The 19,304-nt window shown below is 32.6% G+C and overlaps 1 protein-coding gene across 3 annotated transcripts in view; it reads right to left on the bottom strand.

Annotated features, from left to right (window-relative positions):
* Positions 1 to 2,759: 2,759 nt before the first annotated feature.
* The window catches only part of LOC143201138 (uncharacterized), a 41,520-nt gene continuing 24,975 nt past the window's right edge, over positions 2,760 to 19,304 (bottom strand). For all 3 annotated transcript variants that reach the window (XM_076412017.1, XM_076412018.1, XM_076412016.1), the window contains 6 exons: positions 17,270 to 17,451; positions 14,735 to 14,959; positions 13,025 to 13,239; positions 6,208 to 6,512; positions 5,909 to 6,147; positions 2,760 to 3,344 (listed from right to left, as the gene is read on the bottom strand). In XM_076412017.1, the coding sequence (XP_076268132.1) occupies positions 3,017 to 3,344; positions 5,909 to 6,147; positions 6,208 to 6,512; positions 13,025 to 13,239; positions 14,735 to 14,959; positions 17,270 to 17,451 (1,494 nt within the window). In that variant the 3' untranslated portion in view covers positions 2,760 to 3,016. The remainder of the gene's footprint in view (positions 3,345 to 5,908; positions 6,148 to 6,207; positions 6,513 to 13,024; positions 13,240 to 14,734; positions 14,960 to 17,269; positions 17,452 to 19,304) is intronic.

The raw sequence follows: 19,304 nt of genomic DNA on the forward strand, positions 1-19,304 counted from the left end.
AAAAACATAACTACTACAACATAAATTAATAGGGGGCTTACACCTCGAGAGTTTCTACAATGTATACTATCTCCTTCTTTCAATATAGGAGCAAATGTTCCTCACTATTATATTTTAAATACTAACTAAATCACCTCTTAATTCGACGAAAATTTCTTCACAGCTAGCTTTCCTTTGAGATCTGAGAACAGGAAATAGACGCTGGGGGGCAGATCTGGATAATATGGTGGATGAGGAAGCAATTCGAAGCCCAATTCATGGATTCTTGGAGATGGAGTTTTCACTGACTTGTGACACAGTGCATTATCTTGGTGAAGCAGCACTTTATTTCCCTTCAAATGCGGCCGCTTTTCGGCGATTTCGTCCTTCAAATGGTCCAATAATGCTATGTAATAGTCGCTGTTAATGGTCCTTCCTTTTTCAAAATAGTTAATGAAAATTATTCCAAAATACAGACGCCATAACCTTGCCAGCCGACTGTTGCGTTTTCCCACGTTTTGGAGCGGGTTCATCGTGTGCAGTCCACTCGGATGACTGTCGATTAGACTTCGGAGTGAAACGATAGAGCCATGTTTCATTCATTGTCACATATCGACGCAAAAGCTCGGGTTTATTACGCTTGATCATCTTCAAACATTGCTCCGAATCATCAACTCATTGTTTTTGCTGAAAAGTGAGTTCGCGCGGCATCCATTTTGCACGGGGCTTTCTCATACCCAAATATTCGTGAATGATATGATGTACACGTTCAGTTGATATCTTCAGAGTGTCTGCTATGCCATTCAATTTTAATTTACGGTCATTCAAAATTATTTTGTGGATTTTTTAAATGTTTTCGTCGGTAACAATCTCTTTTGGACATCCACTGCGTTCACCGTTTTCAGTGCTCATGTCACCACGTCTAAACTTAGCATACCAATCCTTGATGGTTGATTTTCCTGGGTCAGTGTTCGGAAACTCGGCATCAAGCCAAGTTTTTGCTTCAACTGTATTTTTTCCTTTCCAAATGCAATATTTTATCAACACGCACATTTCCTTTCTATCCATTTTTTCACAATAACAAGAATTACTTCGCTCAAAATGCTGTAATTTACAAACTAATGATCCGACAGCTGTCAAATTTATACAATCATCTTTTGAGGGTTGGGGCTAACTAAAAAACGTATGGTAGCGCCATCTATGGGCATTAATAATTGTTAATTTATTCAATATAATGAATAACGAAATTATATATGCTAATTAATTAAATCTAGATAATCAGTAACCTTAACGATAGTCGAAAGGTATGTATATTAATACAGTATTTATACAATATATGTATATTAAAAGTCAGCAAAAATTTAAAACTAATATTATTAACTCGTTAATTATTACTAAGACTGAAATAAACGAAAATACAAATAAACAGTATACTAAAAATTATCACTCTCTATATACGAACTCGTTGTCGGATGAACACGGATGCACCCTCATTCATCTCTTGACTGCTGCTCCTCCCTATTTTGATAGTAGCGTATTGACGTGTCAAAATACCCTTTGTTATCGTATTAGATATTACACTTGAATGTGCATCCCAAATAAAATAAACACTTCTCAATGCTTATCAAGATAGTCAGAGTGAAAAAAGTTAAATTAGAAATGTTTATGGGAAAGTGACTCGTAGAGTTATCGCAGCTAAAGGCCAGATAACAATTTGTGTCATGGACATATGAACTTCCTGGAATATCAGGTTAATAAGGTAGTTATTGTTTTACTTTATTTTCTTATGACGATGACAATGATGGATTGGTGAAAAGTAATTTCGGGTTTTTCTACTAGATAGTTTTACAATCGCATATCTCTAGTAATACTTATTCAATGAATTCAATCCATGGAATATTAGTAACGTCATTTGTTTACCGAGTCAAAAGTTACGGAGCTTTGAAAGCAGGGATTTCAGAGGGTTATTTTAGTTTATTATTTTAAATCTTTAGGAGCTTATTTTTATCGTTCCCTATATCAATTAAAATATATTTTTAACAAAAAAAAATTTCCCAAGTTACCTTGCTTAAAAATGAATAAATCAGCATAATAATAAGCAGTGATTTGAAACGTTACAAAACAAGCAAAGTGCCAAAACGTTTGCAGGTTTACAACCTGCAGTTATTATAATTGATAAATTAAATTTTTTAAGAATTTTGCAAACATTTGGCAACGCGACAACTTTTGCAGGCTGACTCGGTTACATGTTCGAACTAACCAGATAGCATTGTATTTCTTTTTAACTAGAATAAAATGTGGAGGAAAATATTGTCGGATTCTAAATAGAATTTACAAATTGCCACAGGCAATACATTAAGCATCTTGATGAAGTGGGTTCACTATTATTTTGAATAGACCATAGACACATTTACATTTTATGTCCACAAATTATATTTATTTATTATATTTCTATTGAATTTTATTTAATAAATTTTGCGTGGCAGACTTTATCAAAGAACCAATCAAACGCCTTCACAGCAAAATATTTTTCTTACAGGTGCCTATTAATATATAAATGGGGATTTAAACTGAATAAAATTGCATAATTGGGTGATCATAGCCCCATCTAGATATTGGATGTAGCAAAACTCCTCTCCAGAGACCTCTATTGAGCTTTCTCTCTATTACTTTATGCTCTTCATGTTTTTCCCAAGTTACCTTGCTTAAAAATGAATAAATGCCTTAGCCCATCCAGTGAATTAAAGTTATACGTTAAAAGTCCGAACAAAACTCCGAAAAATATTTGAATTATTTATTATCTTCGTACTAATATAACAGGTACCTACATAATCAGTTCAACTTAACAAAAGTAAGTAAAAGATTATTAACTTCTGAGTTTCACTTTAGCAGTTACAGAATTAACACTAGATTTTAAACATATCCTTTAAGTATCACTATTTATTATATCACTATATACGTAAAGTATACATAACAGCGGCCTTAGGTCATATTTCCTGAGAATTACAACTTCCCATGACTTTAATACTATCGCTCCTTACGAAAAAGCGAATATAAGGATTATTACAGGTACTGATATCACACAGATCGCGTACAGAGCGGTCCTGGGTTCGCATTCCGACTCCACGATGAACTCCTCGTTCCAGAGCGTGTCGTTGTTCTCCAGCGGCAGTTCCAAGACGAGCTTCTCCGACGAGAAAAATTTCAGGTCCACCGCGCAAGAGTCCGATTTATTTTTACAGACAGAGACGGGATTCGAGAGATTGTAGATCGCCTTGTTGAGATGGAACTGGACTCGGATGTAGTTCGGCTGGATCTCATTCTCGCTGTTGAAGACGAAGAAATAGTAGCCGTTGACAGGTACCCTACGATTAAAATTAACGTTATTGCTAATTTAAACAGTTTATCTCTGGCATGTAGTATTAAACATTTAAACACTAACAGAAGTATTTAGGTCATATTTTTTATGAGAGCCTGTAAAGCTTTTAACTTTTATCCTTTTTCTAGCTCGTAAACCTTTCTTGGGGCACATTTTAATATAATGTGATCAATGAGCTAAATTATGCGAAAAAGCAGTCTGATAGCTTTTTACTATCGACTGATTCAATTGCTACTTTTGGTTCGACTGATTTTACTATTTTTCACCAGTGACTGTTTCAGTCGACTGTTGTTAGTCGTTATTTTTGGTCCGACTGATTTTGTTATTATTTAATATCGATTGTTTCAGTCGGGTACTTTTAGTTACTATTTTTGGTTCTACTAGTTACTTTGGACTGATTTTTAACATTCTGACTCTGTCGTCCTAGCCCCGACCTTGACAAAAATCTACCCAATTTATGCTTTTAACTTTTGTCCTTTTTCTAGCTCGTAAACCTTTCTTGGGACACATTTTAATATAATGTAATCAATGAGCTAAATTATGCGAAAAAGCAGTCTGATAGCTTTTTACTATCGACTGATTCAATTGCTACTTTTGGTTCGACTGATTTTACTATTTTTCACCAGTGACTGTTTCAGTCGACTGTTGTTAGTCGTTATTTTTGGTCCGACTGATTTTGTTATTATTCACTATCGATTATTTCAGTCGGGTACTTTTAGTTACTATTTTTGGTTCTACTAGTTACTTTGGACTGATTTTTAACATTCTGACTCTGTCGTCCTAGCCCCGACCTTGACAAAAATCTACCCAATTTATGCTTACATATATTATATGTAATATATATAGTTTTATGATTTTTTTGGTAGTTATGTCATGGACTAGTTTTTTTTATGATTAGGTATATGTTAAATTTTTATTTAGTATTTATAGTTATTGTACATAATCAGTTTTTAGGTTTTTGTATTATAGTGTATAATTTAAAAATAGCAATTAGAATACTAAAATACGATAAAACATTTGTGGGTTATTATTCCATTCCCCAGAAAAATTCCATTCCTTTTTACAGATCCACAGAACATTCAAATATAAAAGTAGTTCTACTTCATTTAAAATGAAATTATTAATCGCATGTTAATAGAATTCAGTAATTACTTGTTTCCTTTTTTTTTAAGTTAATACCTGAAGGAATATGTACATCTCTGTCTCACATATAAAATTAACTGCTCCAAGCAATTACCTCCGTCCTTTCCTCTCTCATAATTTATACAGGAGAGCGTTCGTACATCTTCGTCTGACAACACGAATGAAAAAAAAACAGTCGAACCGTGCATTTGACTGAAAATAGTAAATAGAAAAATCGCTAGTTTTTTTGACTATCGACTGTTTCGACTGTTTTATTAAATGTGATTATATTGCATCAAAAGTTTTACAGGAAAGCCATTCAATATATATAGAGGCAAAAATTATTTGTAAAGTGGCATCAATTAAAAACTTAATTATTTTGAAAAGCTTCATTTACTTAAACAAATGTATATTGGTCAAGATATTTATGACTAATATTTTGGCTTAAGCCTACTTAACCAAGATAGGTGGATTTTTGGGTCTACGCATACTGTCAGAAAAATTCATTTTTCAACAAGTATGTTTAAAAAATACGTTAATACAAAATAAAACAAAAAAATTCCTAGACCAACAAGATCAGACCGATTTTATAGATAACATTGTATCTCATGACTGTTTTATTTTATTTTAAATAGATTTTCAATATGTCTCTTTAACTCCTCAATTTTACCATAATAAAAGTATAGCAGTAATTTAAATACATATAATACATTTTAATTTTTTGTTGTTGTTCTCTAATGTATTACTTTTTGGTATGTTTTCTCAATTCTAACGTATATCATACAATTTAACCACTTTCATTCAGGGGTTAGTCGCGTGATATATATGAAATTCTCAAGCAATGACATTACCTCCTAATAAAAATATTTTCTTTAGAGGTGTCCGTAATGGAAATTTAAACTAATCAATGAAACGCAGCGAAATGGCGTTCTCGGAGCTTCCCTACTAACACCACGCAAAACAGTTCTGCAGTTATGTGTGTTAAGTTAACATTCCATACTGCTTTATGTTGCTGTCATTCTTTTTGGACTTGGACCTGTTTTCAGTAGGATCTTCAGTAGGAAACATGTCTGTTCTTGGTATCTTTTTGACTGTCTATATTTACCAGACGTTCAATATACAGCAAACGTTATGTTTTTTTATCAGGTCATAATTCTTTTCCATGTCATATATATCAAAAACTTTGGTTAAAAGGACTAATAAATTAGACCCTCTAACAATAGAACCGAAAGAATTTGCGTCGCAACACTTTCTTTTTCATTTCTTGTTTTATCACGATAGACATTATTACATTTTTAGTCCTACTGTCTTTGAATGTGCCCGTAACTCTGAGTCATTGAGATTTCAAAGAGGGATTATAATAATAAGGGATATATATATATATATATATATATATATATATATATATATTCAGAAACAATAACATACCTATAAGTAATAGAATTGGCTAAATAAGTCTCCTCCGCTTCTTTGTCGGTTAAGTCTCGATGGCAATTATGATGCGGCGTCAGAGGCAAATTTAATATTAACCCCTCGCAGTTCAGAAGAGCTTCCTCCGAACTCGAGAACGACGACCAGAACTCGCTGTTGCTCATGTCGTGGTCCGTGTCGGTCTCGTTGATAGTATCTCGATGATCCGCTATACCATCAGGTTTAGGTACAAATCCCTGGAGAAAAATAATAAATATTTAATGTGTTAAATAATCAGCGACACTGTATATATGTACCTCTTCAAGTCCTTTATCGTTGTCGATATCATCCTTGTTAAAATCCGCCATTGCTGCGGTAATGGATCGTCTTCTTCGGCGATTGTCAATGTTGGAGTTAAAATTAACAGCGGGTTTGTTGTAATGCCTCCCATACGTCTTTAAGTTGGGCCCATTGTTATCCGGATGTTTATCTTCGGTTTTTGTCAGTTGCTCAGAAAATTTCTTATTTATTTCTTCGAGTATTTTGGAACCTTTCTCACCCATATTTTTTAGTTTGTATAAGAGTTCCTGAACTACTTCGTCCGATGTCGCAGATTTAGGTACTACAAGAAATGTTCAATATACTAATCCAATATTCTTAACCAATAATAAAATAGTTATGTGAATAAATATTTTATAGAAATATTATTTACGACACAAGATGTGTAATACCATTAAAATCTACTAAAAATTAGAAAAATAATATAAATTAAATTTAAATTTCCATTTAAATCTAATATTTTCTGATTAGTGTCAAAATTAATATATAAAGTTTGGGAGAAAGTTATTTCGGTTTAAAAAAGGTTCTGGTTTGAAAGGTATTAATCCCTTGTAAAAGTAACGTCATTTATTTACACATTCAAAATATATTGAAATGAACTTTGAGAATAGAAATTCTAGAAGGTTATTTTTGTGACATTTTGGGTTAATTAATATATTAAGGTGGGCTAATATATTAATAAAATATGGTATAAACAAAATGCTTCGAGAGCAAAAATGATATTTTTATGTTATGACTGTACAGAAGCACTACTACAGAAGTACACAGTAGTAATCTAATTTCATACTCAGAATTTACTTGGTTTGATTTGTTTGGTAATTAGGGTTAATATGTTCAGGTAGGTTAATATATTAATAAAATATGGTATAAACAAAATGCTTCGAAAGCAAAAATGATATTTTTATGTTATGACTGTACAGAAGCACTACTACAGAAGTACACAGTAGTAATCTAATTTCATACTCAGAATTTACTTGGTTTGATTTGTTTGGTAATTAGGGTTAATATGTTAAGGTAGGTTAATATATTAATAAAATATGGTATAAACAAAATGCTTCAAGAGCAAAAATGATTTTTATGTTATGACTGTACAGAAGCTCTACTACAGAAGTATGCAATAGTAATCTAATTTCATTGTCAGTATTCATTTGGTACCAGGTTAGATATTTTTACTATGCTTCATCTGATTTGATTCTTAAGATATATACTAAAAGAAAAACGGATGAAACTCAAACAAAAACATGATAAAGTAACTTTTCAAGATAAGAACAGTTAACCACATATTTAAGAAACACTGACACCTGCTTCTATGCAAGCAAAAGGTTTATGTTTAAAAGTAAAACAGATGGAAATAGTAAAACACATTTTTTGACAAAATTATTTTTTTTATTCAACATGATTATCTTCAAGGGTGATACACTGATTATAGCGACCCTCCAACTTTTCGATACAATTTTTGTAGTACGATTTGTCCTTTGCGTCAAAATAGAATTCAGTTTCGACAATCACCTCTTCATTCGATGAAAATGTCTTACCAGCGAGCATTCTTTTGAGATCTGAGAACAGGAATTGTCAGATCTGGGGAATACGGTAGATGAGGAAGCAATTCGAAGCCCAATTCATGGATTCTTGCCATCGTTTTCACTGACTTGTGACACGATGCATTGTCTTTGAACCAGCACTTTCTCTTTCTTCAAATGCGGCCGTTTTTCAGCGATTTCGTCCTTCAAGCAGTCCAATAACTGCTATTAGTCGCTATTTATGGTCCTTCCTTTTTCAAGATAGTCAATGAAAATTATTCTGTTGTTTAAAATTAGACTGTTGCGTTTTCCTACGCTTTGTAGCAGGTTAATCGTGTGCAGTCCACTCGGATGACTGTCAATTGGACTTCGGAATGAAATGACGGAAACATGTTTCCTCCATTGTCACATATCGACGCAAAAACTCGGGTTTATTACGATTGATCATCTTCAAACACTGCTCCAAATCAACAACTTGTCGTTGTTTTTGGTTTTCAAAACTGAGCTCGCGCTGCATCCACTTTGCGCAGAACTTTCTCATACCCAAATATTCGTGAATTATATGATGTACACGTTCAGTTGATATCTTTAGAGTGTCTGCTATTTCATTCAATTTCAATTTACGGTCATTCAAAATCATTTTGTGGATTTTTTTAATGTTTTCATCGGTAACAACTTCTTTTGGACGTCCACTGCATTCACCGTCCTCGGTGCTCATTTCACCACGTCTAAACTTAGCATACCAATCCTTGATGATTGATTTTACTGGGACAGTGTCCCCAAACTCGACATCAAGCCAAGTTTTTGGTTCAAGTGTATTTTTTCCCTTCCAAAAGCAATATTTTATCAACACACAAAATAACTTTTTATCCATTTTTTTCACAATAATAAAAGTTGCTTTACTCAGAATGCTATAATTCACGAACGAATGATCCGATAGCTGTCAAATTTATATACGCATATTTCCTTTGAGGGTTAGGGCTAACTAAAAACATACGGATTTAATTCTAGTAGCGCCATCTATGTGTAGGCCAGGGACTTTTCAATTAACCCGTTAAATATCACTGATCAAATTACATGAGAACACGCAATAATTTAAATTTAGCTTCCAAAACGTTTTAAAAAAATATGTTCTGACCAAAGTAAGTTTTTAATTGATATACTTTGATTAAAAATATAGAGAACATTACTCTCACATCAATCCACAACCTCCTTAAATATCTGATTTAGCTTTATCATATTTTTAACCATTCCTGAGATAACTCAAAAAAAGTTTCTTGGGGACATAGGTTTGAGATTGACTAAGGCTAACAAAACCAATACAAAGAAAGCTTCAAGGAACTATACCAAAAATCGAGTTTAACACATTTCTTAAAAACTAGAAATATAAAGGAAATAAACCGGTAAAATATAAATAACCTGCTGAACTATTTATTATCACAATAGCATGTTTATATCGAGTATAAAATATTTAATAGTTCAGACCAAGAACAATACAAGCCAAACAATCAAAACATTAACTCTCATATTATTTCCCACTTACAATCGTGATATGTGAGAAATTAATTTTACAAGCTATCGCCGCATTAGACGAACCCGTACATATATTATTTGCAAACATCGCATTTATTTTATTTTACGAGTCCAACAATTAATGTTATCTCTTTAAACCTTAGACATACATCAATTAAATCTTATAGCAAATAGATAGGAAGTGAATTCGTGCGAAAAACACTGCGATGTTATTGTAAAAAGAACGCAGATTTTGCCAAGATATCATTTACATAACATTCATTTTTAATTAGAGCGTTTTCTTGAATTTTAATTGAAGGGAATATGAACGATAAAAATGAATATCCAACCTTATAGGCAAATACAGAGCGATTTATTCATAATAAAAAAATACTTTGATGCTCTAAACACTCAAATATTAATAAACAAAAGGCTCGATAATATTCTACTCCTTAAAAAAGTCAATGAAAATTTAATACATGTCGAAATAGACCAACATATTTTACCTGATGACATCTTTATGAAACTATACATAAAATGATATCAAGAGAGCTTTTACCAGGTGTGTCGGCAATTACTTTCCAGTTTTTTAACAGATTTCACTATCATAAGTATGAAATGTTATGATTTCAACATAACGTATATTGTTTCATTCTACTGAGCCGAAAGCGCTTGAAGATGTGAAGTTGCAAGAGCTATTGGACCAAGAAAAGGTGAATGTGAGCCGAATCGCAGTTTGTGAACGACTACAAGTAATGGGTAAGATCCAAAAGATGAAAAGATGAGTGCCACATTAATTGAATGACAAAAAAAGAAATCTGAGAATCTTCAGTTAAATGATGCCCCAAAACTATGAAAGGAAGTTATATCTGCATCGAATAGTATCGGGCTGAAAAATGGATTTATTTCGAATAACCCAAGCGAAAAAAATAATGGTTATCATCTAGCAAAGCCAGCCCATGCTCTATGTCTGGTAGGACTAGGTTGGTGTCCTATATTATTGCAGTGACCATGAGGCATGTCGAATTTTACATCGTGGAATAACCAGAAATATAATCTCAGATGTTGAACACGGGCGGGGTGCTAGCAACGCCAACTATGAAATGATAACGATTATCTGGCAACACCGCGACGTTTATCTGGGATGTTATTAAAGAGTACTTTCGATCATTCAGTAACCGACCATCGTTAGGTTTAGACGTGCCACCATCGACTACCCATACCTCGTCTACAAGTAAACCCAGCGCAGATCCGTGTTATCACTAGTATTTTCCACATTTTATTTTATATCGTCAATAAATAACGGTCATATAATGTTAACACCACTGTCTCATTTTGTTTTACCTCCATTCAGCGAGCTATATAGTATAAACCCTAAATTATAAACTGTCGAAATCTGGAGAAAAAGTTAATAGTGATGGGTGGCGACGACAAATAATTAATTTGTACCATGCATTGATCTAAAAGTATTTAAAATACGCTCAAAGGCATAATAAGGTGATTTTACAGCATAGAAACCTTTTTTACAGCAAAACCAGTGAAAATAGTGTTGAAATCACTTGTATGGGAAGTTTTATAGCACCCACCGTACTCTCCAGATCTGACTCCATCCGAATTTACGTGTCGATGGGGCACACGCTTGCAGAACAGCACTGTCAGCACGGAAGTAATAAAAATAGTTCAAAAATGGTTTAGTTCAAAGCAGACACATTGTCTCAGAGTTTGGCAAAATATATAGAGGCAAATGGCCGAATTAAATCGACTTTCCACTTGTGTAAAAAAAGCAAAATATCACAATTGAACCTATTTCCAAACCCTTATTATTCTTATTCTTCTGTATGAAGATTTTATTAAATGAAGCTAATCGATTAAGATTCGAATATAGACAAAAAAAACTAATCTAAAGACACAAATTACAGTTTATGACCTTTTAGATGAAAAACAATACAATCAGCCAAATAAAAAAGGCAGGAGATAGGGGGTTAAAAATATCGATATATAGTTTTCGATATTTAAAAAAAAATATCGATATATCGAAGGAAAAATATATATTGATGTTTTTTGCAATATATATTGGTATTTTTAATAAAGCCTTGCAGTTAAGTAGCAAAATATACTAAATAATTTTTTTTAAATAACGAAAAATATCAGCTTAAAAAAATATCGATATATCGTTATATCGATATTTTTTCGACATCCCTAGCATGATATATGTTAACAGAGAAAAAGCAGAAGAATGACAAGTTAACCACAATTATTTTCAATACCGATTTGGTGAATAATACTTGAAAAGTTCTGTGGCACTAATTAGGAATGTCGACCGTCGAGATAAATATCGATATAACAATTTTGATATCTTTTAAAAAAATTCGACATATCCATATATTGGACAAAAAAAAATCGATTTTTTTCGCAACAAACAGGAAAAATATCGATATTTTTAAGAAAAAATTAAAATATTGATATATCAGGGCAAAAGAATATCGATATTATTTAAACATTTTAAAAAATAACGATATTCTTAACGAATATTTATAATTATGTACCAAAATATACTGAACATTTAAAATTAAATAATAATCTTTAAAAATTATTTATAATAATTAAAAGGTTTTTTAAATACATATTTTAAAGTCTCCTTATACCAAGTAGGGGTTTATCTCGACTGGACCTACTGTTTAACGTGGGCTCTGAACCACAGTCCTCGGCATTAAGCCTACCGACTGACCAACTTATGAATCATCCCAGAAGACATCCGGTCTTACCCAACCTGGTTACTGGCGTGACTGGGATCATTTTCCTTGTCGGATTTTGCACTCTTGCCGAAGACAATCACAAATACTAAACAATCCCAAACATAAATTTACGACCATGCCCAAGCAGGATTCGAACCCGCGACTAACAGTAGGTTCACCGTCCTGCCGCCTCTACCTCTGCGCCACCAAGCTGGCTTAAAAGGTTTTAAAAGTGTTTGAGAAATATCTTTAACGTTTTTAATATCGAAGAATACCACCGATCAAAAATATTTATATATAGACCAGAAAATATCCATATATCGACATACTTTCGGCATCCCTTGCACTAACAGCATCATATTGACTGTAAGCTGTGGAATTATAATGATAGCATTTTCCTTCATCACTTGTTCTCATCAGCACCACATTGTCTAGTCGGCCATTTCCTATAATTGGTGACCCCGACGTAATCAAAGGGCCTAATAGGTAAACCAGTTCAACATAAACCACTCGACAGGTGTTTGACACGTGCATGGATAGCACGAGAAATGGAACCCATCAACATCGAATGAAGAGGTGATCGCCGAAACTGACGCCTATTTCGAAGCAAAGGACAAATCGTACTACAAAAGTTCCTTCTTTTACGTCAATAAAGTCAATTTACCAATCAGCTGCCAAAAAAGCAAACAAAACGAGAAACTGTAAAAATATTCCAATATAAATCAAAGCAAGCTACTTTAAAAGTGAGAAAGTATGAAATTACACGAAAAATAACGAAGAAATATCTACATAATAAAAGCAAAAATGATAATTAGCCTAGAACGTTACAAAACATTAGGTAATCTTTGACCCCAGCGAACACATTTTATGTAATAAGTTGATAATTATCAAGAAAATCTCATAATCCTCGCCATAACACAACAATCTAAAATTAGATCAATCGCCGAGATATTAAAAAAAATAAACCAATCGATATCACTATGTCGAGAGCTGATAAAGATACCAAAATATAAAGCACCAACACATACCTGGTGAGTGAATATTAAAGTTAGCCGTTTCGTTCTTCGCTATGGTGGAGTTTCTCTTAAAGTGGGGATGGTTTTCTTTCTGCTTGTTTTTGTCCTTCAGCTTCTTGGTTTGTAGGGCGTCCAGAATTGTTCTCAGTATCTTCGAGTCCGTCAAATCTGACGTGTCGACGTTGTCTTTCAGGGTATAGTTTTCTTTGTTCGCTTCGTGTACTGGACTAGAGATCATTTATATTATATTGGATATATTTTGTGATATTAGTAAGTATTAGTGCAAACAACTGTTAAACAATCTAACCCGACTGTTAAATTCGATGGTTTTGACATGTCTTTACGTAAATTAACACTTTTTCATTTAATATCATTAAGTTAATCATTATAACAAGTCAATTGAAAATTCCCCGGTCTGATCCACAGATGGCGCCACTAGAATTAAATCAATATATTTTTAGTTAGCTCTAAATCTCGAAAGATGCGTGTATAAATTTGACAGCTGTCGGATCATTAATTTGTGAAAAACCATCAACAACGACTATTACATAGCGTTATTGGACCGTTTGAAGGACGAAATCGCCGAAAAATGGCCGCATTTGAAGGAAAAGGAAGTGCTGCTTCACCAAGACAATGCACCGTGTCACAAGTCAGTGAAAACGATGGCAAAAATCCATGAATTGGGCTTCGAATTGCTTCCTCGTCCACCCTAATCTCCAGATCTGGCTTGAAGACATCTGCTGAGAAGCCCTATCCGTTAATTTTTGAAAATTATGAAGATGCTGCTCCATCATATCCTAAAAAATGACCCAGAGGCCCAGAAATGTTCAAAGATAATTACAAGAAGACGATTGAAGAAGATAACTGTTTATTGGACGAAAACCCACCTCAAAAACTCAAACATCTTTCAGACAGCTTAGCAATTGGTAAATCGACTTTTTCAGACCTTCACATGTAATTAAAAGATCCAAAACCACATAAATGGACTTAAATTTAATGTTTAATCATTTCAACATTGTAATTTCAATACTTTTCGAACAAAAAATAAGAATTTCCGAGCGTTCTTGAGCGCGTTAGTTCTTAGCGCCCAGCCTACCTGCCATACATAGTATCTTCTGATTATCACTTTTTCACATCGATGTAACATGACTTGACTGGCACAAAATTTTGAAGTCCAAAAAAAATGAGATTAATGATTGGATTGTTACAAAACCAACATCGTTATTTCGATCGGTATCCAGAAAAAATGGAAAAAACTTGTGGAAAATGATGGAAAATATATGGTAAAATGTATGGCAAACTAAAACCACTAAAACTTACAAACTAATAGTGGAAGTTACATCAAATACGATATTTTTTCGTTTAAAAACATGTAGTACCATCAATACAAAAAAATGGTGCCATTAATCTGTCACACCGGACACTTATTGAGTGATATTTATTGTTTTGATAAACAGGAAGAACGTGAAATATTTAAATACAAAGCAAAAAATAATATCAGTATAAATGCCACCGCATATAACATCAAATTCAAACTTAACATACAATATATGAATGCGGTTAATTATCAAAATCTAAGACAGTCTACCAAAATTATATTGCAGTGAAAGTCAATAAAATGTGACGTTTTAATTGACGCCGTTAAAACAAAAATAAATTCCTTAGCCCCACATATTCAAAACAAATTACTGTGTTTACAATAGCCAGTTAAATGATATTTACCTGTGAAACGTCACATCGGCTCTATGTCTCTTCATCATTTCCGGATCATTAGTGATCGATTCGTTCGAACTCATTCTCTGAAGATCTTCCTCATTGGCTATGTAGGTTCCTTCTTTTATAGCTTCCATGAGTTCGTCCAATTCTTCTGATGAGTCATCGCCTATATAGGCACATTCGTGCAGATGTCTGTGACCTCTTATGACGATAAGAGATGCGCCTGGCCATCTAAAACATTTAGTATACATAAACTTGGGGAAAAAGTGATTTCGGGCTTTGAATTCGCATATTCAATGAAGCCATACAGGAGAGTATTTCGAGAAATTTTTCATTATTTTTCTCAGACAAGTGTTTTGAAAATGGAAATTCTAGGGTAATCTGTGTGAAAAATTCGATGCCCTTTATGACAATAGGTACATAAGCGTTATTAAGCTACATAAAACCGAAACTAGATAAGATGGGAAGCCAAAATATGCTTGATATTAATACTTGAGGTCGACTATGAAATAACTGAAAAATTTCATTTTCATCAGAAATACATAAAATACAGTATAAAGACTCAAAAGAGTAGAAAATTCGTACCATAAAATTAATAGAACGCGCTGAAACAGAAAGACTTTAAAAAAGTGCTTAATTTTTTTTTATTATTTAATTATTACATTGTTACTAGTCGTTTCCGACTAACCACAATTTGTATTTATGATAACTTAAATCTAGGTCTACAACTAGAAGGATCCATCGGTCCTATCTCAGTCTCTGGTGAAATAATGTCTATACATGTCACTGCTGTATTTTTTATTATATGCACCTCGCTACACAACACTACACAAGATTAGATGGTTTCATTCTTTTAAGCCTGTGACTTGCTCTGGTGGTATCCAAAAGTTGCAATACTTCAATATTCTCATGAGAATGGAGTCTTTCCACGTGCCCCCTTGCAATTCTCTTGATTTCTTCACTGACTGTGGGTATCTGAAGGTCTCAATCTAGATAGTTAGTCCTGTGAAACTGTCCTGGTGAACTGCACATGCACAGATTTACTTTCGTTAATTTTCCAAGCTTATGTGCAATTATTTATATTGTCACTTGCCTGTTGTAATTTTGGTGTGGCTTCTTCACTATTGTCTCCGACAACTATAATCGCAGTATAATCAGCAAATGTAGTCATCGTAATGTTCTCCATTTGTGGTATATCACAAGTATATAGACAAAGGATTGGCCCCAGTACACTTCCTTGTAATACACCTGCTTTAGCTTCTTTTATTGTAGAGTAAGTTTCTTCTTGTTTAACTCTTAATATTCTGACTGTAATGTACTGTGGGTATCTGAAGGTCTCAATCTAGGTAGACAGTCCTGTAGTATTTGGGTGCGCCCACAATACTTCTGAGGACTTTGTTCTTAAAAATTTGTATTTTATTTATGTTACTCCTTGTAGAACAATCCCATAATTGAACTCCGTATATCCATATAGATTTCAATATTTGCTTATATAATAGCAGTTTATTATGCACTGATAATTGTGATTTTCTTCCAATTAGCCAATACATTTTCTTATATTTCAATTCCAGTTATTTTCTTTTCTTCTTTATATGTTCCTTCCAGCGAAGTTTTGCATCAAGATTCGTTCCGAGATATTTCGCGTTGTTGCTATATGGAATGATAGTTACTTTATGTTATAGGTACTTGTACGGTCTGATTCTAGGTGAACTGCACATGCACAGATTTACTTTCGTTAATTTTCCAAGCTTGTGTGCAAATATTTATATTGTCACTTGCCTGTTGTAATTTTGGTGTGGCTTCTTCACTATTGTCTCCGACAGCTGTAATCGCAGTATCATCAGCAAGTGTAGCCATCGTAATAATATTTATGGTATATCACAAGTATATAAACAAAGCATTGGTCCCAGTACACTTTCTTGTAATACACCTCCTTTAGCTTCTTTTATTGTAGAGTAAGTTTCTTCTTGTTTAACTCTAAATATTCTGACTGTAATATACAATTTCGGTAGTTCGGTGTGTTGTTTTGGTAACATTTTCTGTAATTTATGAACAAGGCCTTCATGCCAAACCTTATCGAAGGCTTGTGATACATCTATGAATATAGCTGAGCATACTTTTTTACTTTCGTAGGCAGTGCCTAAAATGAACAATTTTTTAACGCATTTTAAGTGAGTTTTAAAACAACAGGATAAGTATATCACAATTAGCGCCAAAATAAAAGAGAAGTAATTAAATAAACTTAAAAAAAACGAAAGAGACTGAACATTTCGTAGCTAGTAATGACAACAATGATTTAAAACAAGCTATGGAATTCGACTGTTGTCTATATCTGGCGAAAAGTTGACGGTTAATGTAAATACTTGGATTATATGAACTACGCCTGGTTTGAATTAATTCACATTAACGAGCGTCTTATATGAATAAATTCGCTTTGAGAAACGAAATTACTTTTCCGCAGTCCTTTATATTATTTAATTGTTTATTAATCTAATAAAACGTAGATAAATAAAAACAACATAGTACATAGAATAACCTTACCTGACACAAGTATTCACGGTAACTGAAGACCCCTTCAAAAGGTAGAATCCCCAATATTCCTTCGTATCATCCTCAAGAACAAAGTGCCTCGTCATGGAGAGGACCTTTAAAGTATTTGCTATCTTTGGCGGTTCTGATAGGAGAAAGGCGTTAAATGTTGCATTGGTTTTCACTTTTTGTCTCTAAAAATTAAATAAATAAGTTTGAAATATCTTCAAAGTTCATCTCTATTTTTAATAAATAAGTTTAACCGTAAATTTTATTCACAGAAAAGCTATCAAACTTGGGGAGTGAACTCATTAATACCTTAACAATGAAACAGGGGTGGTTTCCTGTTTCAATGAATAAATAAAAGAAAATCATTCCCAATCAGAATAGACCAAAACAGTAATATTTTAAAACAAGCTTCTTCATATAGACGAATAGACAAAACAAATATATATGTACTACTTCACTCGATATAAGATAAGCCAAAAATAAAGAAGATTAAAATTTTTGTTTTGTAACAGAAATTATCAATATATCTAATATTTACGAGACACGTTTAATAAATGTCCCAATTTATACACACGAGACCTTTATCTGACATTATTATATTTATTAAGAACAGGTCTAGACTGTATCAGTATGTTCTTTAATATAGACAATATATTAATTAATAATTAATAGCTGAATTCGTGGAACTAGCCGAGAAATCGTTCTGTACAGTAAAGATGATTACTTTCCTAAAATATTATTTGGGTATATCAATTTTGCGAATTAATCTATCAAGTCTTCGAATTTTAATTAAAATTTCAGTGGAAAATTATACTTTACAAGCTTTCCTATCCTGTAATAATTTTTGAATTATTTTATCGTGTAACATCCGCTTAATTTTATAATAAAAGGACAATGAAATGTTTTATTGAACAAAAATATTTACGATGTGAACTAACAATAAATGACACAAGAGCTTTGTTTGAAGACAATATTCAAAATTAGATAAAAATTGTGTAAATAATCGTGTAAAAATATTGACGTTATCTACAAAATTATCAAGAACTAACAAAGTAATATGATTTGTTACTTTAAACATTGTCAGAGCTACAATGTTCTTTCAAGGAATCTCTATGTAGTATTCCAATGAATGAGTTAAAATTAGTTATCAAACCACGGCTTAACTTTCTCTCTAGTAGCGTTAGGAACTTTCGACTGAAATTGACTATCGACTGTTTAGTAATTGACTACTTTTTACTATCGACTGTTTCAGTCGCTATTTTTGGTTCGACTGATTTTACTACTTTTTACTAGTGACTGTTTCAGTCGACTGTTTTTTGTCGCTATTTTTGGTCCGACTGATTTTGTTACTATTTACTATCGATTGTTTCAGTTGTGTAATTTTAGTTACTATTTTTGGTTGTACTAGCGTCATTCGACTATTTTTTAACATTCTGGTTCTGTCGTCCTAGCTGCAACCTTGACAAAAATGTATTCAATTTATGTTTACATAGATTTATATGTAATATATATAGTTTTATAATTTTTTTAGTAGTTTGCTTGTAAATAACAATATATTGTATATTAATATAGCAGCATTTTAATTCTCCTCAAGAGTGATACACTATGCTCTATGCTCTACGTCCAATTTAAGTTCTATAATTTTAAAAACCCTCTTCACTTATACGTAAACAAATACTTTATTTATAGTACATTAAACGCCCATATCCAGTAAAATAACTTAAACTAAAATTAGAAGCAATAATATTTACAGGAAGCAAACCATCCGAAGTTTATTTTACAAACATTAAAAAGTGAATGAATCTGAATGATGCAACTTGTGTATGTTTTCGAAAAATATTATATCTTCCAAGAATATTATATCATTAACTCAATATATTTCGTACATGATCTTAACTAATATTGTATACAAAACGGAAAACATTCTGAAAGAGCTTAAATATCAATATAGATATAGTCTTTCCAATCCATCAACAAAAAAACGAACGAATTGGGACTCTAGTTTCTGTAACCAAACACAGTCTAAAGGAACGAACAT

This window comes from Rhynchophorus ferrugineus, unplaced genomic scaffold, assembly GCF_030347505.1.
Source record: "Rhynchophorus ferrugineus isolate W39M unplaced genomic scaffold, kcgeb_rfMv2 rfM8, whole genome shotgun sequence".
In the NCBI taxonomy this organism is placed as follows: Eukaryota; Metazoa; Arthropoda; class Insecta; order Coleoptera; family Curculionidae; genus Rhynchophorus; species Rhynchophorus ferrugineus.